The sequence below is a fragment of the Procambarus clarkii genome, chromosome 22, assembly GCF_040958095.1.
Source record: "Procambarus clarkii isolate CNS0578487 chromosome 22, FALCON_Pclarkii_2.0, whole genome shotgun sequence".
NCBI classification, from domain to species: Eukaryota; Metazoa; Arthropoda; class Malacostraca; order Decapoda; family Cambaridae; genus Procambarus; species Procambarus clarkii.
The window spans coordinates 15485373-15511203 of NC_091171.1; the positions used below are offsets into that span (position 1 = coordinate 15485373).

A 25831-nucleotide genomic window follows, 5' to 3' on the forward strand; every position below is an offset into this window, starting at 1 on the left:
TTCACCTTCGCAAATAGAGTGGTAGACGGTTGGAACAAGTTAAGTGAGAAGGTGGTGGAGGCCAAGACCGTCAGTAGTTTCAAAGCGTTATATGACAAAGAGTGCTGGGAAGACGGGACACCACGAGCGTAGCTCTCATCCTGTAACTACACTTAGGTAATTACATGTACATGCATATATATGTGCAGACACATACATACATGTACATGCATATATATGTGCACACACATACATACATATGAAAAGAAAAGAAAATTAAATAAAGAAAAGAAAATACAAGCTGCCGCTCAGTGGGTAGAGAGCACCACATTGGCCAGGAGAAGAAGGCACAAAGAAAGCACAAAACTGCATCAAAAGGCCCACCTCGACAACAAAACCCAAGGCCCCGGCACAACCACAACACATGCCAAGACCCAAAAAGATTAGCCTGCAAGTCAGGAAGACCCTGGGAACCCCAGAAGGCAGAACCAGGTCACACACAAGGAAACAAAGCCCCCTGAACCCATAAAGGGGGGCCCCAAGAGGAAGAAACCTCCGGAACGAAACTAAAAAACACAAAGGAACCCGGAATCGAACCCGGGAGAGCCCAAACTACCACATTTGCCGGCGGAAATACACGACAGAAAGGCAAAGCACAGCCCCAGACAGAACCCCCAAGAAAATGGCCAAAACAGACCGAAAACCGAGGGACAAGGTGTGGGAGCAAGCATAAACAGACACGGACACTGAGCCCAAACCCTTGGGCCCAGACCCAAAACAGACAGGAAACGGAAAAACCGGTGTAAAAACCAACACCCAGGCGTTGCCAGAGGAACAGAAGACGGGCAGAAAACACCAGAAAAGCAAAGAAACGGCAACCGGAGAATATAATCCCTGAAAGAGGTGAAAAACTCACCCAAGACGCTCACTTGCACACCCAGACGCATGTAAACAAACCACAGCACTGCTCTGGTGACCATGCCAAGAAATCGCAGAAGAAAATGGCCACCAGAAACAGGGGGCCATGACCGATGCAATAGATACGAAAACACACCAGCATATGTGGGAAGCAAGCAGGCTAGATGGACGAAAAACTCCGCCCAGAAGCAGAAAACCCAGGCAGAGGCAACTGCCCCAGAACTGCTAGCAAGCATCCCCCACAGCCCCGGGAACCCGCAACAGAGGCCCCAATGCAGAACAGTCCTCCATGCTCTCTGCCCTTAAAGAAAAGGAAGAGTCCAGAGGAAAGGCAGCAAGAAAGGGCTGCTGGTAAGATCCAGAAGCCTTGGCAGGAGGAACAGGCTCGAAAACTTCTGTCCCAATCCGAACGGGGCAGCCCCTGAAACCGCCCGAGTCTCGGCCCCAACTAAACCCCGCCCTGACCCCGAAACCCGCAGACGGTCAGGAGCCGGGAACATGGAGGGAAAAGAGCGAACAGCACCTAACCAAAACAGGGCAGCCCCGGGGCAACCGATTGGGAAACCAACCTAGCGCATTGGAGCAACCTAAACCAAGCTTGCAACGCAGATGCCGCCTGTACACTGAACAGTAATAACATCAGGAGAGTACTGGAAAACAAGCAGAGAACACAACTCACAAGACTCCGGGTCAAGGTGTCAGTGATCCAACAGGCAGTATGACGGAGGTAAAAGTGGCGACTGTTACCTGGAGACAAGGGCACAGCAACCAACGAACCCGCACAAGACGGGTTGGAACCCGGAAGACACATTCAATGGTCCAACGAGCCTCGACAGGGTTTTCCAGGGCCTGTATGGTAACAACTATGGGAAGCCCGGGCAAGGTGTTGCTAACCGGTTAAAACCCAAAACTAACAAGGGGTAGAGGACAACACTGAAAACCCCTGCGATGTGTACAATCACGGGGGCCTAGCAGAGGGCCACCAAACACTACCAGTGGAACTATAGCCACACTAGGCCGACCCCCACCAGGCAAACGAAAATAAAAACAAAATTAAAACCTTAAAACCCCGCAAAAGTACACCGTCCCCAGAGGCAACAGGAACCGGTTGCCGTGTAGGTGGCAGGTTGCGCAACACCTTGATGCCCTAACCAGCACAATACCAATCCCTACCCAGGGCCAAACAAGGGACCCCAAGCCCCAGCTGGCCCCAAGGGCGAGGCAAATGCTGAGCAACAAGAACCTCTACGGGAATGGTTCCCGAACGCCCCAGGGAAGATAACCCTGTCACGCAGGAGCAGTACTCACAGGGCGCTTAGGGAAGGAAGCCCCTAAGTGCATGCAGTCCCGGCACTGATGAGGAACACCTGGCCACCGCACAACACACGGTAGTGAACAAACACCGCCTAGGAAACTGAGGCCAGAGAAGCGTCTGTCCCGGTTGACATTAGCTTACGAACTGATGGCTAGGCAGCTGAAGCGGTGAGGTCTGGGGCGCCCCCCTCCCCCTCTCAGGGGGGTGGCTGCATGGACGATTAGCGCGGCAGTAAAGTGTGATGTTTGCTTGTTTACTTGGGATTGTAGTGAGTTTCTACCTCTCTGTTCAGTTTTCTGTTTTAGTTTTTTACCATGTCGGGTTTGTTTTGTTATGCCTACCTTTCTGGGTGCCCAACCTCGGTCGATGGCAGATAAGGAAAACCCCAACCACAAGGGGGTTTTTCAGGGCCACTGCTCCCTGAAACCTCTCTGAAGGGGCCAGATTCTGGTGCTAGTCCATGATAGGTCTGAACTCCTTAGCTAATGTCCTGCTCTAATATAGCATACATTAGCCCGATAAGCTCCAGGGAGCCGTAGGGACTCCCCACAGAAAAAAAGGGCAGCAAAAAAAAAAAAAAAAAAAAAAAAAAAAAACGTAAAAACGAGAAGCAAGTAAGAGAGTGTCCCAGTAGTACAGTCAGATTTGTTCTCAACGCACAATCAAGATTTCTGGGTTTGAATCCTGGGTGGAACAAAAATGGTTGGATGCATTTCCTAATCACCCAGTGTTCCTGTTTAGCTAGCAGTAAGTAGGTACTCAGGAGTTAGTCAGGTTGTTGTGGGGTTGCATCCTGGGCAGTGTGAGTTATTCGACCTAGGGGGGGATGGAGGGACCTCAAAATAAGCCTAATGTGAATGAATACACTCTGGCTTCCTGTCCCTTGACACAATGAATAAAGAGGGTTGCACAAAGTGGTAGAATTGGCCCTTATTCTTAAGTCTTAAGATGCTGGTGTAGCATGAAACATCAAGAATTACAGCTGTTGAAGGGAACAATGTGAGATGTATTTGTTGTGTTATGATAAAGTAAAGACTGAAAATATAGATACAATAAATGCAAAAGTCAACAAATCATAAAACTGAGGAGTGTCTTGAGAGGGTTTGGTCATATTGAATGAAAGGATCATAGAGTGGTGAGGTGTATATTATAGTAAATTAGCAAGTACTGTATAAGGAAGAGGAAGGCCAAGAGGGCAGAAAGACATGATAAATAGATGTACAGTAAAATGTACAAAGAAGTGAGGATTAAGTGAACAACTCTCACTCAAGCACTGGTAGAGTATAAGACTTGATGTAATAAATTTTCCGAGGTAAAGAATGTTTGATATTTGACATTTTTAAATGACAACCCATGGGAAGCACTTTTGACCTAGTCACATGGAAAGGTATGGTGCTGCTATGAATGTTTTGCTGGAGTGTGATAGTGCAGATATTGTGATGTTGAAGTACAGTACAATATATAGTATAGATGATATGGTGAATGAAAAGGGTGAAATTTTGAACCCCTAACAGTCTTTTTCCAAAATGTATTGCCTTCCCTATTTTTTTAAGGCTGATGCCTGTCTACTCCATGAAAGGGAAAATATGTTAACTAAAATCTTTACATGAGGGTTACGAAGTACTCACAGTTTATGAGCAGAAGAGCCACAGCCAGAAATAGAAGCATAATCTGAAAGTACGTGAAGGACCAGCATAGTTGCCAGAGAAGACGGATATACCAAGCCAGCAATGTCACTACTGCTGGAAAGAACACTGTTTGAAGTGCCACAAGTACCTTCGTGTAATGTCCATCCTGGCTGATAAACTGTAAATACAAACACTACCAATTACCAGCATTATTGCTACTCTCTCAACATAATGTATGGTTTTCTCTAGCATACAGTAAAGTTAATCATTACTGAATTTTAGTTCAACTTTGGGTTCTAACTACATTAGCACTGATTGTGTGTTGTATATATATACCAAAACACAAAGTTCAGTTTCACTGCATCGTTCTTATTCTAATGTACTGTACTTGTAGTTATAATTTTGGGTAAAATATTTAAAAACCTACTTTATCATTATAATGTGGCTATAACAATAAGAATAAAACACTTTCACCCAAACATTTCAAGAGTTGCTCTAATCTCACAGATATACAAATACAGTGTTGAATGCAATGGGATGCCTCTTTCTAGTGGGCCACTCAGTAGCTCCCCATAGCTGTAACCTTGACATTACAAAGCCTTAGGGTACACACCTGGCCACCGAGACCCCACGAGAGCCTAGGGAAGAGAAGGCAAACCAACGTATTGTGTGCCCAGACTGGCATGTCAACAAATTTTACCAGCATATGGCATGCACTGCCATCCCTCGAATTTCTTAACAACCATACCCATTTAATTAATATAAAATTATTTAATAAAAAGCTGACCGTTCAAAAAACCAGCGTTGAATGTAATGAAACGCCATTTTCTGGGTGAGACCCGGAGGCCCCCCGGAGCTTACTAGGCTGATGCTAATATCAGACTTTGGCATCAGTCATGTGTATGGAGTTCAATGGGCCTACCAGGGACCATGAGCCAGAACCTGGCCCCCTCAGAAGAGGCAAGGGAAGCAATGGCCTATAGAAACCCCCGTGTGGTTGGAAGCATTCCTTGTCTGCCATCAACTGGGTCAGGCACCCAGAAAAGTAAGCATCCCAAAACAAACCCCTATTCGCGTGAAAAAATTGCTATCAAAAGCCGAACAAATGGATAGAACTCCCCTAAATGAAACGAGCAAGCGATCATGACATCACAGATTGCCACGCCGCTGTCTGCGCAGCTCCCCCCTCCCCGGGAGGGGGAAGGGGGAGCCCCAGACCCCATATGCCGGCTATCCACTCTTAGTTCTTAGGCTGGATGTCGAAACACACGAAAAACCCCTAACCGGAGGGAGGGAGGGATGCCGGGGAGCCTCCGGGTCTCACTCAGAAAATGGCGTTTCATTACATTCAAGCTGATTTTCTGGGGGGAGCCCCATCGGCTCCCTGGAGCTAACTACCCACAGACGAAAAACATAGGGACTTACCTGGCTGGCAGTCATCGCTCACTCCTCAACTCAAAGTTGAGACAACTGGCTGCAACTGCCGACCCAAAGCGACACAGGCCCGACTAGGCCCAGGGAAGTTCATAAGCCAGGACCCTGTTCGACCGCCAAAAATCCTGCGTCCGAATGTCAGCCCACGACGTGTTGCCAAAGACGGCAGCAAGAGCAGCGAACTTACGAACGTCATGGGCACGGGGGATAGACCGCAGGCTGGCTAGCCTTAATAACTCTGTGGATGACCTGGGAGACCCGTACCCACGAACAGGGAAGAAGGGAAATCGGATCAACCCAAAGTGCGTCCCCAGACACAGAAGCCATGGCGCGCAAATAACAGCGAAGAGCTGCAACTGGACACAAAACATGATGCACCCCCGGCCTAACCAACCAAGCATCCACAACCCAGGGAACCTCCGGAAAGCAGCAGTCTCATTCTTCGCCAGAAAAGAAGGAGCCGGCTGTAAACGAACAAAATCATCACGAAGACCGAAAGACCAGAAATCCCTGTACCAAAGGAGAGCATGAAGCTCACCAACCCGACCCCCAAAGGCCAATGCCAACAGAAAAAGAGCCTTCGAAAAACATTCCGGAACCGAAGGGGCCACAACAAACCGAGGAGAAGAAAGATAAGAGAGCACTCTGTCCAATGACGAGGACGGCTCAGGCGGCGCATGAGCAGGCCAGAGGTGAAACAATGCCTGAGACAGCTTGTGAAACAATGCAGAAGTAACATCAATACCGAAAGCAAGCTGAAGCGGCTCCACCAGCGCAGCACGATATGAGGTGACAGTGTTTGGCATAAGGTGACGGTTCTGGAACAACCAAGAGAGAAAGGACACCACCCTAACAGAAAGCGAAGTACAACGACGAAGACGCAGGAAGAAACAGAAGGACCGTCAGGAAACTTTGTACTGCCACCGAGACGAAATCCGCAGGTGAGACACTAACAAGGAAGCTACCTGATCACCATAGGTAGCTTCCAGATGATAAACTCGAGTCAAAACATCATGCGCAAAGACTCGAGGAGAAGATCGAACCAGCCACGTGATGCACCGGTTCGATCTGTTGGAAGAGGCGGAGCCGCGGGAAAACCTCTGGTTTCGGACACTGGGCAAGCAGCACCTGAAACCACGGTTGAGCTGGCCACCACGGGGCCAAGGGGACTACTCACCCCTGATAGGTCTCCAAGCAAGACAGGACCTGGAGCAACAGCTGAACCAGGGGAAAGAGGTACAGGAACCCCCACCTCGACCAGTTCTGCCAAAAGGCATCTACCCCGATGGCCTCACAATCAGGGAAGGGCGCTACGTACCGGGAAAGTCGCCGCGACCACGCCAATGCGAAGAGGTCCATCTCGGGGCGCCCGAACATCTGGCAGAGCCAACAGAAGGAGTCGGCGCTGACCATCCATTCCATGGAGAGGGGAACGAAACGAGACAGGCCGTCGGCCAAGACGTTGGACACTCCCTGCATGTGAACTGCCAAGAGAGCCAAACCCCAAGAATTCAGCAGACGAATCACCCGAAGCGACCAGCACCAAGGAACCAAGGACTGCATCGAACCCCCTCGGTTCAGCGAATGAACCCCAGGGGAGCAGTCCGAATAGAGCCGGATCGTCGATCCACAGACGACCCGAATACTCCGAAGTGCAAACCACACCACGCACTCCCGCACTGTGCTGTGGGCTCGACGGAAGGACGGACCCCACTGTTCCTGGCCAGCCTGGTGATCACTGGTTACAAAGCCCCAGCCGAGAGACAACACATCCGTGAACATCTCGAGCAGGCGCCAAGGCACTGAACCCCAAAAAACCCGAAGAGGAAGCCGGCGACACAGCAGCCAACGCAACGCCCTTGGGGGTTGAGCCTTGCGATCGCAAGAGAGGCGGAAAAGACGTCCCCGAAGGAACCAGAACAGCCAACGAATCCAAACCCGACCCGGCAGGTAGACCAACATCGCGAAGTTCAGGCTTCTGCACAAACCCTCGGGCAACCGTCGGACGACCCGGGAGACCCCAGAAACAGATGCAAGCCCGAAGGAGAGACTCCGGAGGAAGAGGCAAGGAAGTGGTCCAAGAATCACACACAAGACTCAACCATGACCAAACCTGGGAAGGCACCAGATGGGACTTCCTCTAGTTCACCAAGAACCTGAACACGGCAAGCTGGGAAAGAACCAAATCCCTGGATAGCAGACAACTGGACCAGCTGGGAGCCCAAACCAGCCAGTCGTCAAGGTATGCTAACACCAAAACACCTAACAGACGCAGACGGGCCACAATAACCTGCGTGAGGCGTGTGAACACGCGAGGTGCCAGATTCAACCCAAATGGGAGACAACGAAAGCGGTAACCGTGATGCCCCACAACAAACCCGAGCCAGTCCCCTGAACCCCGGATGAATCAGGACGTGCCAATAAGCGTCCCAGAGGTCCAGGGACACCATCCAAGAACCCGGCTCCAACAGGAGCCGAACTAGAGACAGTGTAGTCATCCGAAAGGAGGGGCAATGAACCCAAGGGTTCAGACGGGACAAGTCCTGAATGAATCGCAGATCTGCACAGTCCCGTTTCAGTACCGGAAACAGTCGGAAAAATCCATCTGAGGGATGACGTCATTTCGACGATGCCCAAGCGAACCCACTCCAAGACAACTCAACAGAGCGCAGGAAAGGAAGCCTGCCCCGTCAGCCCGGCATTCTCGAAAGGGGAAGGGGCCATCCAACGCCACCACATGCCGAAGGAAACGACCCTAAACGCCAACAAATTGTGGGACCAGGCGTGGGCGAACAGCGCAAGCGTCTCCCCCCATTGCCCTGTCAATGGTGCGAACTACGAAAGGGCCGGCGCCCCTTACGAGACCCAGAACCCCGCACAGGGCGAACACCGCGCCAACCAGCCGAAGGTGGATCCGAAGATGGAGCCAAGCCCGAACCTGGCACCAGTGGCCTATCACGTCGAGAGGAACCCCGAGCCCTGGTACGACCCCTTGGTCATGCCAGCCCCCCCCCCCCGGACCCCCGGAGAACCAACAAGTCCGACATCGGAAGACAACTTGCCGAGGCCGCCTGTATATATTGCGCCATGGCCGCAGGAGCCAAAATCAACGGACAAAAAGGCAAAGAATCCTAAGAACCAGAGCCCAGGCCAATTCCAAAGAAGAGGCCAGCACTGCCTGTCGACACGTGAGCCAGGAAGCGTAAAACTGGACAACTCCATCCCGCAAGATTGGCGCAAACAGCTTCAACAAGGCAGCCGAGCCCAAGGCAACGGACCCCAGAACGGCTCCGAGCACCCCTACGTCCTCCCCAAGCCAGTCCGAAGACAGCTTCAGGAGGGAAAAGAAGCGCAAGGCCATAGCCAAGAGGCCCCTGGCACGCATATCCTCGGCCACCTGCGCAGCCGAAAGGGAGGGAACCTGCACATGGAGCTGCAGAATACCAACATTTCGGGAAAGGGCCAGAGTAAACAAGCACTCATTAAGGTGCTCAAGGTCACCACCCAGGAAAACCTGAACCACAGGAGAAACCTCACGTCACTCAAGCTTGTGGGAACGACAGAAAGAATGCCAGGCTTCCAAGGCAAAGATAGGACAGTCCGCCAGCCAGGACAACTCCGGAACCTTGTGATAAACCCAGAAAGAGAACGAAGTCCCAAACCTGAAAGACGACATATTCATCACTAAGGGGTACTCCTGGTCACGCAGGAGGTAAGCTGCAAGGGCCGCCCGCAACGCAGATGGTTGGATGTGGGAAGCAAAAAACCTCCGGAAAGACAGAACCGACGCTCCCAAGTTGACACGGAACCTAACCCGGGGAGGGGCAGACACCAAATCCAAGTCGTACGCGGGGGGGGGGTAGAAAAATGCCCCATTCTGAGGGTAGAAAAACCCATTCGGGGCCCAAGGTCCCCAAGTCAGCCCCAGGATCCCCCTCCTCGGGACCCGGGGCCGAGTCATCCCCTGAGCACCGGCCCCTACATAAAAAAAACCGACACAGCCAAGTAAGCTGAACAGAAGGGGGCCCCACTGGTCAGACCCAGAGGCTTCGGCAGGGAGATTGGACTCGAATGCCTCCGTTGCCACACCGGAAGGGGCATCCCTTGAGACCGCCCGAGACTCAAGACCAACTAAACCCTGCCCGATTCCGAAACCCTCAGACGCTTCGGAGCTAGAAGGCGGGGGGGTGGGGGAGGGAACCAGAACAAACCACAGAAGGGAAAGGACAAGGGGGAGTGGACTGACCCAACCCCACCCCCCAAGTCCAAGTCCTTAATGGCAAAACGGGGCAGCCTCGGGGCATCCGGGTGAGCAACCAACCTAGCGCGTTGCAACAACCTAAAATGTGCATGCAACGCCTGTGTCGCCTGTACCCGCAAAAGATCATCATTGGACTGGGTAAATTGAGTCACTAGCAAGCAGCAGTACTCACTGGACTCGGGGTCAAAAGTATCACCGACCCAACAGGCAGCGTGACGGAGGCAAAAACCATGAGGGTCACCCTGAGTCAAGGGGGACTGAGCAACCCTCAAACTCGCAAGAAGCGAGGAGGGGGAGGCTCCAGGGACACATCCATCGAACCCACGTGCACCCTAGGGGATTTCCAGGGTCCTGAGCGCTTATTATAAGAGGACTCGCGCCCAGGTAAGCCCAGGCAGGGTACTGCTAACCAGCGCCCAAAACTACCTAACAACAATCTAAAAGCTGAACCCCAGGGACGTGTACACTCACCAGGACCTAGCAGGGGGCAACAACGAATAACTATGCACAGGTCAGGCCCAATAAGGGCAAAGCAAGGCAGATCCACCACAAGGCACAAAAACAATACCCCACAAGAGGACAACGCACCCCAAGGAACAGAACTGGCCACCGTGAATGGTGACAACAAGCTGCGCAGCACTCTGCATCCCACCAGTGCAAACTGCCTCTTGCCCTAAGGTAAACAAGGAAGACAAAACCCCTAAGCACCCAAAGGGCAGCCAAAAAACCGAGCAGTCAGACGGCCTAGCAGAGGCAAACCCCGAGGAACTCGTGGAAGGTGGCCCTGTAACAACTGAAGCTGTTTTAAAATGAATAATTGTATGAGAGAGTGGGAAGGTTGGAACCACGTGTAAGGACCTGACCCAAGCAAGGCCGCATCCCCTGGGGATTGGCGGTGGAAATAACTGGCGCCTTTGTTCACAGTTTTGTATAATGAATTATTCCACATTATTTAGGAATTTTGAGAAATTAGTCTTCATTCAAACTTTATAGCATTACTGTTTATAGTATCGAGAGGATCCTAATTGTCAGGATAATGAGTTAAGTCACCATCAGTGACGTCACTAGCGGGACTAGACGTTGGCGCGGAACAATTTGGCCGACCTGAGGTCACAAGGGTCACCAAAGCTCCATATTTTTGGTATTTTCTCAAAGGTCAAATAGCCATTTTGTAAACGGAAATAGCTCTTCCCTAGATGCTTGTGTAATTAACTTCAGTTAAAAGAATTCAACCAATCTGGGTCAGTCAGTGCAACAAAGATTAGTTGTTCAACTTAAACCTTGCTAGTAACTTAGTAAACTAGGCGGAAGAATACCCTGCTCTGGCTTCTGTGTGGAGCAGGGCGAGGGAAGACAGTGTGGTGCCAGGAACAGCTCGGGAAGGTGGCCACTCCACCTCTCCCCAAGATCGGCAGTCCACCGAGCTGGTCGCATAAAGAAGGTAGAGTTGATATAGGAAATTAGTTCAATTCATTGCTTTTCACGTCAGGGAGTGTTCAGTTTAGGGAGTGCTTTGATTTTAGATTTTGTTTAGTTTTGAATAAACCATTTAGCTAGTAAATTGTCTTTTTATTAATTTCCATTTTATGTAATTTATTTACATTGTTCCGGACCATGTGGGTAGCCTAAGAGGCCGAGTTGAGTTGGGCCGCAGATGCTTACACCAAATAAGAATTCATTATCCCTTTTGTTTTTAATAATTCCACACTTAACATAAAATTCAATTCATATATTACTAGTGGGGATCAAGCCCCAAGGTTTATGAGTTAGCATGATCGATCCAGACCTCGGTCATGGTCTGGTGGTGGCAGCGCAAGGCGATTCTAGAGTTTTGCTAGAAGTCTGTTTTCACGTCATAGGGTTGTAGAATCTCAAGTCGGTCAAGCGGCTTAAGACCACGTGGCGTGGGGTCAGCTCAAGTATAGCTCTGGGGGGTCCCTTGGTTTGAGGAAGTGAATAAAGATTAAAGACAGGGCGAAGGTATAAGCAGATTAAAAGTAGGAACGGAACTCACCCGTGTTACAGCCCCAAGCTCCAAGGGCAGTACTTACAGGGCACCTAGGTACGGTAACCCTAGGCGCATGCAGCCTGAGTACCGTAGAATAACTCCTTACTCTCGCACCCCTGGAAGACAGCTACCCACACACTAAGTACAGTGCTGAAAAACGCTGGAGCCAAGCACACGACCACTGCCTCTAGCATAAGCCTGAGAACTAAGGGTGGATAGCCAGCATGTGGGGTCTGGGTCTCCCCCTTTCCCCCTCACAGGAGGGGGGGGGGGGAGCTGCACAGACAGCGGCGCAGAGATGTGTGACGTCATGACCGTTTGCTCGTTTCGTTTAGGGGAGTTCTATCCATTTGTTCGGCTTTTAGTAGCAATTTTTTCACCAGAATAGGGGTTTGGGATGCTTACCTTTCTGGGTGCCTGACCGGGTCGATGGCAGACATAGAATGCTTCCAACCACACTGGGGTTTCTATAGGCCATTGCTCCCATTGTCTCTTCTGAGGGGGCCAGGTTCTGGCTCGTGGTCCCCGGTAGGCAAATTGAACTCTATACACATGACTGATGCCAAAGTCTGACATTAGCCTAGTAAGCTCCGGGGCTCCCCCCAGAAAAATATTAATTTTCAGTAGTTTCAAAGTGTTACATGACGAAGAGTACTGGGAAGACGGGATACCACGAGCATGGCTCTCATCCTGTAACTACTTACCTGTAGTTAAATAATTAATTAGGCAATTACACACAAAATGTATACACAGTACTTTACATTCAATATTGTGTCAATTGTGTCATAGTTGTTGACTACATATAGGGCAACAGTTAAAACTGAGTGTTTTAGGCCAGGGAATGCAGAGATAGACACGGAGTTTAAGCCTGCAAGTAATTGTTGAAGCAAGCCAGCGAGGCCAACCACTAGTTAGTGATGACTTTTACTGGCTACCGTGACAACCCTTGGTGGCAATTGCGTCGAGCCTTGATGGTCATGATGACCCATGATAAAGATCATCACAACCTTTGATAAAGATCATCACAACCTTTGATAAAGATCATCACGACCATTGATAAAGATCATTACGACCATTGATAAAGATCATCACAACCTATGATAAAGATCATCACGACCATTGATAAAGATCATCACAACCTATGATAAAGATCATCACGACCATTGATAAAGATCATCACAACCTATGATAAAGATCATCACGACCATTGATAAAGATCATCACAACCTATGACAAAAATCATCACGACCATTGATAAAGATCATCACAACCTATGATAAGGATCATCACGACCTTAGATGACAATCATGACAACACTTGCTGGCAGTCATAACAACCCTTGCTGGCAGTCATGACACTTGCTGGCAGTCATGACAACCCTTGCTGGCAGTCATGACACTTGCTGGCAGTCATGACAACCCTTGCTGCCAGTCATGACAACACTTGCTGGCAGTCATGACAACTCTTGCTGGCAGTCATGACAACCCTTGCTGGCAGTCATGACAACCCTTGCTGGCAGTCATGACAACCCTTGCTGGCAGTCATGACAACCCTTGCTGCCAGTCATGACACTTGCTGGCAGTCATGACAACCCTTGCTGGCAGTCATGACACTTGCTGGCAGTCATGACAACCCTTGCTGGCAGTCATAACACTTGCTGGCACTCATGACAACCCTTGCTGGCAGTCATAACACTTGCTGGCAGTCATGACACTTGCTGGCAGTCATGACAACCCTTGCTGGCAGTCATAACACTTGCTGGCAGTCATAACACTTGCTGGCAGTCATGACAACCCTTGCTGGCAGTCATGACAACCCTTGCTGGCAGTCATAACACTTGCTGGCAGTCATGACACTTGCTGGCAGTCATGACAACCCTTGCTGGCAGTCATGACAACCCTTGCTGGCAGTCATGACAACCCTTGCTGACAGTCATGACAACCCTTGCTGGCAGTCATGACAACCCTTGCTGGCAGTCATGACAACCCTTGCTGGCAGTCATGACAACCCTTGCTGGCAGTCATGACAACCCTTGCTGGCAGTCATGACAACCCTTGCTGGCAGTCATGACAACCCTTGCTGGCAGTCATGACAACCCTTGCTGGCAGTCATGACAACCCTTGCTGGCAGTCATGACAACCCTTGCTGGCAGTCATGACACTTGCTGGCAGTCATGACAACCCTTGCTGACAGTCATGACACTTGCTGGCAGTCATGACAACCCTTGCTGGCAGTCACGACAACCCTTGCTGGCAGTCATGACAACACTTGCTGGCAGTCATGACAACACTTGCTGGCAGTCATGACAACACTTGCTGGCAGTCATGACAACACTTGCTGGCAGTCATGACAACCCTTGCTGGCAGTCATGACAACCCTTGCTGGCAGTCATGACAACACTTGCTGGCAGTCATGACAACCCTTGCTGGCAGTCATGACAACACTTGCTGGCAGTCATGACAACCCTTGCTGGCAGTCATGACAACCCTTGCTGGCAGTCATAACACTTGCTGGCAGTCATGACAACACTTGCTGGCAGTCATGACAACCCTTGCTGGCAGTCATGACAACCCTTGCTGGCAGTCATGACAACACTTGCTGGCAGTCATGACAACCCTTGCTGGCAGTCATGACAACCCTTGCTGGCAGTCATGACAACACTTGCTGGCAGTCATGACAACCCTTGCTGGCAGTCATGACAACACTTGCTGGCAGTCATGACAACCCTTGCTGGCAGTCATGACAACCCTTGCTGGCAGTCATGACAACCCTTGCTGGCAGTCATGACAACACTTGCTGGCAGTCATGACAACCCTTGCTGGCAGTCATGACAACCCTTGCTGGCAGTCATGACAACACTTGCTGGCAGTCATGACAACCCTTGCTGGCAGTCATGACAACCCTTGCTGGCAGTCATGACAACACTTGCTGGCAGTCATGACAACCCTTGCTGGCAGTCATGACAACCCTTGCTGGCGGGTCCGTCTAATTACCACAAGCTACCACAAGCTACACAAGCTTCAGAAAGCTTCCTGGCAATACGTTAGTAATGAATAAATATGATGTGTTAAGTTAGGCTGACCTGACCTGACCTAACCTAACCTAACCTATCCTAACCTAACCTAACCTAACTTAACTAAACCAAACCTAACCTAACCGAAGCTTGGATCGTCGACTTGATTTGGCGTCACCAACTTTTTATTTTCGTCTAATTTCTTTATAAAAAGATACTTTTTCAGATTAAAATTATGCTTTTTCGTGTTGTACATTCAGCACCAACATTATAATGAGTAAATATATCATATTTATTCATTACTAACGTATTGCCAGGAAGCTTTCTGAAGCTTGTGTAGCTTGTGGTAATTAGACGGACCGTTGCTGGCAGTCATGACAACCCTTGCTGACAGTCATGACACTTGCTGGCAGTCATGACAACCCTTGCTGGCAGTCATGACAACCCTTGCTGACAGTCATGACACTTGCTGGCAGTCATGACAACCCTTGCTGGCAGTCATGACAACCCTTGCTGGCAGTCATGACACTTGCTGGCAGTCATGACAACCCTTGCTGGCAGTCATGACCACCCTTGCTGGCAGTCATGACAACCCTTGCTGGCAGTCATGACAACCCTTGCTGGCAGTCATGACACTTGCTGGCAGTCATGACAACCCTTGCTGGCAGTCATGACAACCCTTGCTGACAGTCATGACACTTGCTGGCAGTCATGACAACCCTTGCTGGCAGTCATGACAACCCTTGCTGGCAGTCATGACAACCCTTGCTGACAGTCATGACACTTGCTGGCAGTCATGACAACCCTTGCTGGCAGTCATGACAACCCTTGCTGACAGTCATGACACTTGCTGGCAGTCATGACAACCCTTGCTGGCAGTCATGACAACCCTTGCTGGCAGTCATGACAACCCTTGCTGGCAGTCATGACAACCCTTGCTGGCAGTCATGACAACCCTTGCTGGCAGTCATGACACTTGCTGGCAGTCATGACAACCCTTGCTGACAGTCATGACACTTGCTGGCAGTCATGACAACCCTTGCTGGCAGTCACGACAACCCTTGCTGGCAGTCACGACAACCCTTGCTGGCAGTCATGACAACACTTGCTGGCAGTCATGACAACCCTTGCTGGCAGTCACGACAACCCTTGTTGGCAGTCATGACAACACTTGCTGGCAATCATGACAACCCTTGCTGGCAGTCATGACACTTGCTGGCAGTCATGACAACCCTTGCTGGCAGTCATGACAACCCTTGCTGGCAGTCATGACAACCCTTGCTGACAGTCATGACACTTGCTGGCAGTCATGACAACCCTTGCTGGCAGTCATGACAACCCTTGCTGACAGTCATGACACTTGCTGGCAGTCATGACAACCCTTGCTGGCAGTCATGACAACCCTTGCTGGCAGTCATGACAACCCTTGCTGGCAGTCATGACAACCCTTGCTGGCAGTCATGACAACCCTTGCTGGCAGTCATGACAACCCTTGCTGGCAGTCATGACAACCCTTGCTGGCAGTCATGACCACCCTTGCTGGCAGTCATGACCACCCTTGCTGACAGTCATGACACTTGCTGGCAGTCATGACAACCCTTGCTGGCAGTCATGACAACCCTTGCTGACAGTCATGACACTTGCTGGCAGTCATGACAACCCTTGCTGGCAGTCATGACAACCCTTGCTGGCAGTCATGACAACCCTTGCTGGCAGTCATGACAACCCTTGCTGGCAGTCATGACAACCCTTGCTGGCAGTCATGACAACCCTTGCTGGCAGTCATGACAACCCTTGCTGGCAGTCATGACAACCCTTGCTGACAGTCATGACACTTGCTGGCAGTCATGACATCCCTTGCTGGCAGTCATGACAACCCTTGCTGACAGTCATGACACTTGCTGGCAGTCATGACAACCCTTGCTGGCAGTCATGACAACCCTTGCTGGCAGTCATGACAACCCTTGCTGGCAGTCATGACAACCCTTGCTGGCAGTCATGACAACCCTTGCTGGCAGTCACGACAACCCTTGCTGGCAGTCATGACAACACTTGCTGGCAGTCATGACAACCCTTGCTGGCAGTCACGACAACCCTTGCTGGCAGTCATGACAACACTTGCTGGCAGTCATGACAACCCTTGCTGGCAGTCATGAAAACCCTTGCTGACAGTCATGACACTTGCTGGCAGTCATGACAACCCTTGCTGGCAGTCATGACAACCCTTGCTGGCAGTCATAACAACCCTTGCTGGCAGTCATGACAACCCTTGCTGGCAGTCATGACAACCCTTGCTGACAGTCATGACACTTGCTGGCAGTCATGACAACCCTTGCTGGCAGTCATGACAACCCTTGCTGACAGTCATGACACTTGCTGGCAGTCATGACAACCCTTGCTGGCAGTCATGACAACCCTTGCTGGCAGTCATGACAACCCTTGCTGGCAGTCATGACAACCCTTGCTGGCAGTCATGACAACCCTTGCTGGCAGTCATGACAACCCTTGCTGGCAGTCATGACAACCCTTGCTGGCAGTCATGACACTTGCTGGCAGTCATGACAACCCTTGCTGACAGTCATGACACTTGCTGGCAGTCATGACAACCCTTGCTGGCAGTCATGACAACACTTGCTGGCAGTCATGACAACACTTGCTGGCAGTCATGACAACACTTGCTGGCAGTCATGACAACACTTGCTGGCAGTCATGACAACCCATGCTGGCAGTCATGACAACCCATGCTGGCAGTCATGACAACCCTTGCTGGCAGTCATGACAACACTTGCTGGCAGTCATGACAACACTTGCTGGCAGTCATGACAACCCTCGCTGGCAGTCATGACAACCCTTGCTGGCAGTCATGACACTTGCTGGCAGTCATGACAACCCTTGCTGGCAGTCATGACAACACTTGCTGGCAGTCATGACAACCCTTGCTGGCAGTCATGACAACCCTTGCTGGCAGTCATGACAACACTTGCTGGCAGTCATGACAACCCTTGCTGGCAGTCATGACAACACTTGCTGGCAGTCATGACAACCCTTGCTGGCAGTCATGACAACCCTTGCTGGCGGGTCCGTCTAATTACCACAAGCTACCACAAGCTACACAAGCTTCAGAAAGCTTCCTGGCAATACGTTAGTAATGAATAAATATGATGTGTTAAGTTAGGCTGACCTGACCTGACCTGACCTAACCTAACCTAACCTATCCTAACCTAACCTAACCTAACTTAACTAAACCAAACCTAACCTAACCTAACCGAAGCTTGGATCGTCGACTTGATTTGGCGTCACCAACTTTTTATTTTCGTCTAATTTCTTTATAAAAAGATACTTTTTCAGATTAAAATTATGCTTTTTCGTGTTGTACATTCAGCACCAACATTATAATGAGTAAATATATCATATTTATTCATTACTAACGTATTGTCAGGATGCTTTCTGAAGCTTGTGTAGCTTGTGGTAATTAGATGGACCGTTGCTGGCAGTCATGACAACCCTTGCTGACAGTCATGACACTTGCTGGCAGTCATGACAACCCTTGCTGGCAGTCATGACAACCCTTGCTGACAGTCATGACACTTGCTGGCAGTCATGACAACCCTTGCTGGCAGTCATGACAACCCTTGCTGGCAGTCATGACAACCCTTGCTGACAGTCATGACACTTGCTGGCAGTCATGACAACCCTTGCTGGCAGTCATGACAACCCTTGCTGGCAGTCATGACAACCCTTGCTGGCAGTCATGACAACCCTTGCTGGCAGTCATGACAACCCTTGCTGGCAGTCATGACAACCCTTGCTGGCAGTCATGACAACCCTTGCTGACAGTCATGACAACCCTTGCTGACAGTCATGACAACCCTTGCTGGCAGTCATGACACTTGCTGGCAGTCATGACAACCCTTGCTGACAGTCATGACACTTGCTGGCAGTCATGACAACCCTTGCTGACAGTCATGACAACCTTTGCTGGCAGTCATGACAACCCTTGCTGACAGTCATGACAACCCTTGCTGGCAGTCATGACAACCCTTGCTGGCAGTCATGACACTTGCTGGCAGTCATGACACTTGCTGGCAGTCATGACAACCCTTGCTGGCAGTCATGACACTTGCTGGCAGTCATGACAACCCTTGCTGGCAGTCATGACAACCCTTGCTGGCAGTCATGACAACCCTTGCTGGCAGTCATGACACTTGCTGGCAGTCATGACAACCCTTGCTGGCAGTCATGACGACCCTTGCTGGCAGTCATGACAACCCTTGCTGACAGTCATGACACTTGCTGGCAGTCATGACAACCCTTGCTGGCAGTCATGACAACCCTTGCTGGCAGTCATGACAACCCTTGCTGGCAGTCATGACACTTGCTGGCAGTCATGACAACCCTTGCTGGCAGTCATGACAACCCTTGCTGGCAGTCATGACAACCCTTGCTGGCAGTCATGACACTTGCTGGCAGTCATGACAACCCTTGCTGGCAGTCATGACAACCCTTGCTGGCAGTCATGACAACACTTGCTGGCAGTCATGACAACCCTTGCTGGCAGTCATGACAACCCTTGCTGACAGTCATAACACTTAAAACCAAGTCTGGTGCCCTTGAGGAGATACCAACTTTAATTTACAAAAAAGCCTCCAGATCTTTAGCCCCTGCTATTGCTTTGCTCTTCAACAAGTCACTTGAACTCCAAACCTTCCCAGATATTCTAAAAAAGCGAGAGTAACGCCTGTCCACAAATGTGGTAATCTCTCAGATGTTAACAACTACAGACCTATATCTATCCTGCCAAACTTGTCAAAAAATTTTGAAAAACTAATCTATAAGCAGCTTTACTCATATATAGCCAAACTCAATATACTTAGCCCTTGCCAATATGGCTTCAGACCCAAAAAAAGCACTAACGATGCACTTATTAGTATGCTTAACTCGATTCATACAGCTCTTGATAAAAATGAGTTCCCTGTTGGGTTGTTTGTGGACCTGCGTAAAGCTTTTGACACTGTCAACCACCAAAACCTTCTTCTTAAATTACATCATTATGGAGTCAGAGGACACTCCCTACAATACCTCAAATCCTACCTTACTGACAGGCTCCAATATGTTTCTGTGAATAATACAATTTCTCCCACCCTACCCATCAACATTGGTGTTCCCCAGGGCAGCATACTTGGCCCTCTCCTCTTTCTCATCTACATTAATGACCTTCCAAATGCCTCCCAACACCTCAAACCAATTCTATTTGCTGACGACACAACCTTCATTTACTCCAGTCCTGATCCCCTTGCCCTAAATGCCACAGTAAATACTGAGCTAAATAAAGTCCATCTGTGGCTAACTGCCAACAAACTCACCCTTAACATTGACAAAACCTTCTATATTCTGTTTGGCAATAAATCCTCTAATCAAATAAATCTCAAAATAAACAATACCCAAATTTGTAACAAATTAGATGGCAAATTCCTTGGCATTCTCATTGACCACAAGCTTAATTTCCAGGGACACATTCTAAACATATCAAAAAAAGTTTCAAAAACTGTGGGCATTCTTTCTAAGATCAGATATTATGTACCACGCCCTGCCCTGGTGACACTCTATTACTCCCTTATCTATCCATATCTCAACTATGGTATTTGTGCTTGGGGCTCTACTACCCAAAATCACTTACGTCCTCTAATTACTCAACACAAAGCTGCTATTAGGACAATATCCAATTCTGGCCCCAGACATCACTCGGTACCCCTACTTAAATCTCTGAATATGTTAGACATTAAGTCACTGCACATTCTCTCATGTGTATTATACATATATAAAATGCTAAACTATAATGCCAATCCTGATCTCAAAAGCTTCATAGAAGGTTGTATCAGAACCCATGAGCATCACACCAGAAATAAATACAGTTTTGATATCCCTAGAGTAAGACTTAATCAGACTAGGAATGCTCTACAAATCAAGGGGCCCAGAATGTGGAATGACCTTCCCAACCATGTTAAAGACTGTACCTCTCTCAACCAGTTTAAGTTAAAAGCGAAGCTATACCTAATAAATTCCCTGTAACCTACCTTACCCTTCTATTGTCAACCAATGTCTGTTTTTTTCTTTAAAGAGTGCTGTTTGTCGACATAATTGTATTTGTGCTGCTTTTTCATCTATGTTTTCATTTCTTGTTTTCATTCTACTCATTATGCTCAATTAGTATTAAGCTTGTCATTTAAGTTTATCATGCCCGAAACGCTTTGCGTAATAGTGGCTTTAGGCATTGTATGTACTAGCTCTACCTATAAGTCAAACAATCCTTGTAAATATTTATTGTATGTATGTACCTTACCTAAATAAAATTGTATTGTATTGTATTGTACTTGCTGGCAGTCATGACAACCCTTGCTGGCAGTCATGACACTTGCTGGCAGTCATGACAACCCTTGCTGGCAGTCATGACAACCCTTGCTGGCAGTCATAACACTTGCTGGCAGTCATGACAACCCTTGCTGGCAGTCATGACAACCCTTGCTGACAGTCATGACAACCCTTGCTGGCAGTCATGACACTTGCTGGCAGTCATAACACTTGCTGGCAGTCATGACAACCCTTGCTGGCAGTCATAACACTTGCTGGCAGTCATGACAACCCTTGCTGGCAGTCATAACACTTGCTGGCAGTCATGACACTTGCTGGCAGTCATAACACTTGCTGGCAGTCATGACAACCCTTACTGGTCATTTATAGATGACAGGGCTGCTTAAACATTTTTTGTGGTGCTGGTGCCTGTGTGTCATCCTGCCTGACTGTGCATGATCACGTCCATGTCTAAGGACATGGTGGATCTTACCTTAGGGACTAGTTGAATGTAATAGATGATTTTGTTTCAGGCTGTACAACTTACCGAGACATATAAGTCTTCAATATGATCAAATTCTTGGTTAATCATGAAATCTTTTGAGGCAGGTCCCTCCATGATAGGAACTTTAATATTGATGATGTAGTGGTCATGGTAAAGGCTGTACAGAACAACCAAAGGCATAGGGGAGCAATCATATGTTGAACCACCAAACTTGTGCTTTTTTCGTAAATGACATGATATTTGTCGATCTTGCATTCTTGCCGCCATCAGCTTGGGGTGGGGGTCATCACCATCAGTATAGCCTAAACGAGTGATCAAACTCAACTTTGTGCCAGCAGCTAGGTTGCCTCTCTGCAATGAAAAAACTGCATTAAGTGTTTATTCACCTGTAATCAAAATGAAAAAGAAAACAACTTAAACAATAAACTAATGAACAAGATTAACACTTTGGTGTTGTGATGACGTTCGCACAGTCATCAAAACAATAACGCAGTTTGGGGCATGACGTTAACGTTATTGCCGTCATCCATTAATTTTTGCTTATTCTTATTAGTAAGTATAAACATTGTGAGTGAAAGAGTTTAACATTGGGTTGTGTGCTCTTGGGCAACGCCCGACCTACCTTGCTGTGCGATGCGGGTGGCCCGCCGGGCCAGGCAAAGTACTCGCCCACCTAGTTGTACTCACCTAGTTGTGCTTGCGGGGGTTGAACTCTGGCTCTTTGGTCCCACCTCTCAACTGTCAATCAACTGGTGTATAGATTCCTGAGCCTATTGGGCTCTATCATATCTATATTTGAAACTGTGTATGGAGTCTGCCTCCACCACATCACTACTTAATGCAATCCATTTGTTAACTACCCTGACACTGAAAAAATTCTTTCTAAGGTCTCTGTGGCTCATCTAGGTACTAAGTTTCCACCTGTGTCCCCTTGTTCATGTTTCCGTGCTAAAGAGTTTGTCTTTGTCCACCCTATCAATTCCCCTGAGAATTTTGTAGGTGGTTATCATGTCTCCCCTTACTCTTCTGTTTTCCAGGGTTGTGAGGTTCAGCTCCCTTAGCCTTTCCTCGTAACTCATTCCTCTCAGTTCCGGGACCAGTCTGGTGGCATACCTCTGAATCTTCTCTAACTTCGTCTTATGTTTAACTAGGTATGGACTCCAGGCTGGAGCTGCATACTCCAGGATTGGTCTTACATAAGTGGTATACAGGCTCCTTGTGCCTCTCTGAGGGGGGCCAGGTTCTGGCTTGTGGTCACCAGTAGGCCTAGAACTCTATCAAATTGACTGATACCATGGTCTAATACATACATATCAGCTCGATAAGCTCCGGGGAGCCGGAGGGGCTCTCCACAGAAAAATTAAAGTTATTACAGAATTATAAATTTGTATGGAACATTTAAGAAAAATATGAAAATAAGTGAATAGCACTATATTTATCGTTTCACTGGGTGGAAGCACTCGAAGGGTGTAATTACCTAAGTGTAATTACCTAAGTGTAGTTACAAGATGAGAGCTATGCTCGTGGTGTCCTGTCTTCCCAGCACTCTTTGTCATATAATGCTTTGAAACTACTGACGGTCTTGGCCTCCACCACCTTCTCACCTAACTTGTTCCAACCGTCTACCACTCTGTTTGCAAAAGTGAATTTTCTTATATTTCTTCGGCATCTGTGTTTAGCTAGTTAAAATCTATGACCTTTTGTTCTTAAAGTTCCAGGTCTCAGGAAATCTTCCCTATTGATTTTATCAATTCCTGTTACTATTTTGTATGTAGTGATCATATCACCTCTTTTTATTCTGTCTTCTAGTTTTGGCATATTTAATGCCTCTAACCTCTCCTCATAGCTCTTGCCCTTCAGTTCTGGGAGCCACTTGGTAGCATGTCTTTGTGTGTGGTGGGTGTGTGGCACCTGTCAACACCCGATGCCCGACTCAGTTGACACTCCCTGTGTTACCCTCAGATGTTTCACTGATTGTTTATCACTTGATGTATATATTATGCATAATACATATATTAAACGAAAAGTTCCAAAGTGTGTTTGTACAAAATGAAATCTTCAGGGAACCAGATACAATAAGAATTCCAGAGAACAACATAGAGCACATAGAGGTGTCCAGAGACGAAGTGGAAAAAATGCTCAAGGAGCTAAATAAGAACAAAGCAGTTGGTCCAGATGGAGTTTCACCATGGGTTCTGAGAGAATGTGCACCTGAGCTCAGCATTCCTCTTCAACTGATTTTTCAGGCATCCCTGTATACAGGAGTTGTAGCTGATGTGTGGAAAAAGGCTAACATAGTTCCAATCTACAAAAGTGGAAGCAGGGAAGACCCCCTTAATTATAGACCGGTATCATTGACAAGTGTAATAGTCAAAATATTGGAAAAAATAATTAAAACTAAATGGGTAGAACACCTGGAGAGAAATGATATAATATCAGACAGACAGTATGGTTTTCGATCTGGAAGAGCCTGTGTATCGAATTTACTCAGTTTCTATGATCGAGCAACAGAGATATTACAGGAAAGAGATGGTTGGGTTGACTGCATCTATCTGGACCTAAAAAAAGGCTTTCGACAGAGTTCCACATAAGAGGTTGTTCTGGAAACTGGAAAATATTGGAGGAGTGACAGGTACGCTTCTAACATGGATGAAAAATTTTCTGACTGATAGAAAAATGAGGGCTGTGATCAGAGGCAATGTATCGAACTGGAGAAATGTCACAAGTGGAGTACCACAGGGTTCAGTTCTTGCACCAGTGATGTTTATTGTCTACATAAATGATCTACCAGTTGGTATACAGAATTATATGAACATGTTTGCTGATGATGCTAAGATAATAGGAAGGATAAGAAACTTAGATGATTGTCATACCCTTCAAGAAGACCTGGACAAAATAAGTACATGGAGCACCACTTGGCAAATGGAATTTAATGTTAATAAATGCCATGTTATGGAATGTGGAACAGGAGAACATAGACCCCACACAACCTATATATTATGTGAGAAATCTTTAAAGAATTCTGATAAAGACAGAGATCTAGGGGTGGTTCTAGATAGAAAACTATCACCTGAGGACCACATAAAGAATATTGTGCGAGGAGCCTATGCCACGCTTTCTAACGTCAGAATTGCTTTTAAATACATGGATGGCGATATACTAAAGAAATTGTTCACGACTTTTGTTAGGCCAAAGCTAGAATATGCAGCAGTTGTGTGGTGCCCATATCTTAAGAAGCACATCAACAAACTGGAAAAGGTGCAAAGACATGCTACTAAGTGGCTCCCAGAACTGAAGGGCAAGAGCTACGAGGAGAGGTTAGAGGCATTAAATATGCCAAAACTAGAAGACAGAAGAAAAAGAGGTGATATGATCACTACATACAAAATAGTAACAGGAATTGATAAAATCGATAGGGAAGATTTCTTGAGACCTGGAACGTTAAGAACAAGAGGTCATAGATATAAACTAGCTAAACACAGATGCCGAAGAAATATAAGAAAATTCACTTTCGCAAACAGAGTGGTAGACGGTTGGAACAAGTTAGGGGAGAAGGTGGTGGAGGCCAAGACCGTCAGTAGTTTCAAAGCGTTATATGACAAAGAGTGCTGGGAAGACGGGACACCACGAGCGTAGCTCTCATCCTGTAACTACACTTAGGTAATTACACTTAGGTAATTACTTGCTTTTTTCAATTTACAAGTGTTTAATAACTTGATAAATCACATAATTCACGTAACACATGGTAATGTTTCAATTGAAAATTGGTTTACCTAGTATACTCCATTACAACCAGAATAGTGTAGTGAAAAGTATATGAACATAATATACAATGGTGTTGGGCTCTGAACGATGATATATGGTCTAATTGGCACCATATGAGCCAAAGTATAGATTGAAAGAAAAGCATAAGCCACCAAAGTGGAACACACACGACCGTAGGCTCCTCCTCGTACACTTAACCATGAATTGGTAGCAGGATTTTTTCATGGGTCTAGGTAAATGCCATTACATCCACAAAGCGCTAATATATCCATATTTACATTATACATGTAAAATCCAGACAATAATTGTTTAAATATTCGCATGAAGACAACTTCATTACCCTGTGAATTAACGCATGATGATAACAGCTGTCTAAGGATTAAGAAGCCCATTCATCCCTATCATCCTCCCCATCTCCCCCTTCTCAGAAAATTTACTATTAAAATGTATTGAAACTGGATGTAGAAAAATATTATTATGATCACTAAAAAACCAGCGTTGAATGTAATGAAACGCCATTTTCTGGGTGAGACCCGGAGGCTCCCCGGAGCTTTACCGGCTGATATGCTAATGTCAGACTTTGGCATCAGTCATGTGTATGGAGTTCTAGGGCCTACCGGGGACCACGAGCCAGAACCTGGCCCCCTCAGAGAGGCA

At 47.8% G+C, this 25831-nt stretch overlaps 1 protein-coding gene across 2 annotated transcripts in view; it reads right to left on the reverse strand.

The window, feature by feature from the left end:
* The window catches only part of LOC123757594 (protein wntless), a 115866-nt gene that overhangs the window by 71020 nt on the left and 19015 nt on the right, over positions 1 to 25831 (reverse strand). The window contains exons 4-6 of one of the 2 annotated variants that reach the window (XM_069329489.1): positions 25812 to 25819; positions 21452 to 21747; positions 3841 to 4018 (exon numbers count right to left, since the gene is read on the reverse strand). In XM_069329489.1, coding sequence (XP_069185590.1) covers positions 3841 to 4018; positions 21452 to 21747; positions 25812 to 25819 — 482 coding nt within the window. Of the gene's footprint in view, positions 1 to 3840; positions 4019 to 21451; positions 21761 to 25811; positions 25820 to 25831 lie in introns of both variants that reach the window. The other variant, XM_045741387.2, reaches the window with a different exon arrangement.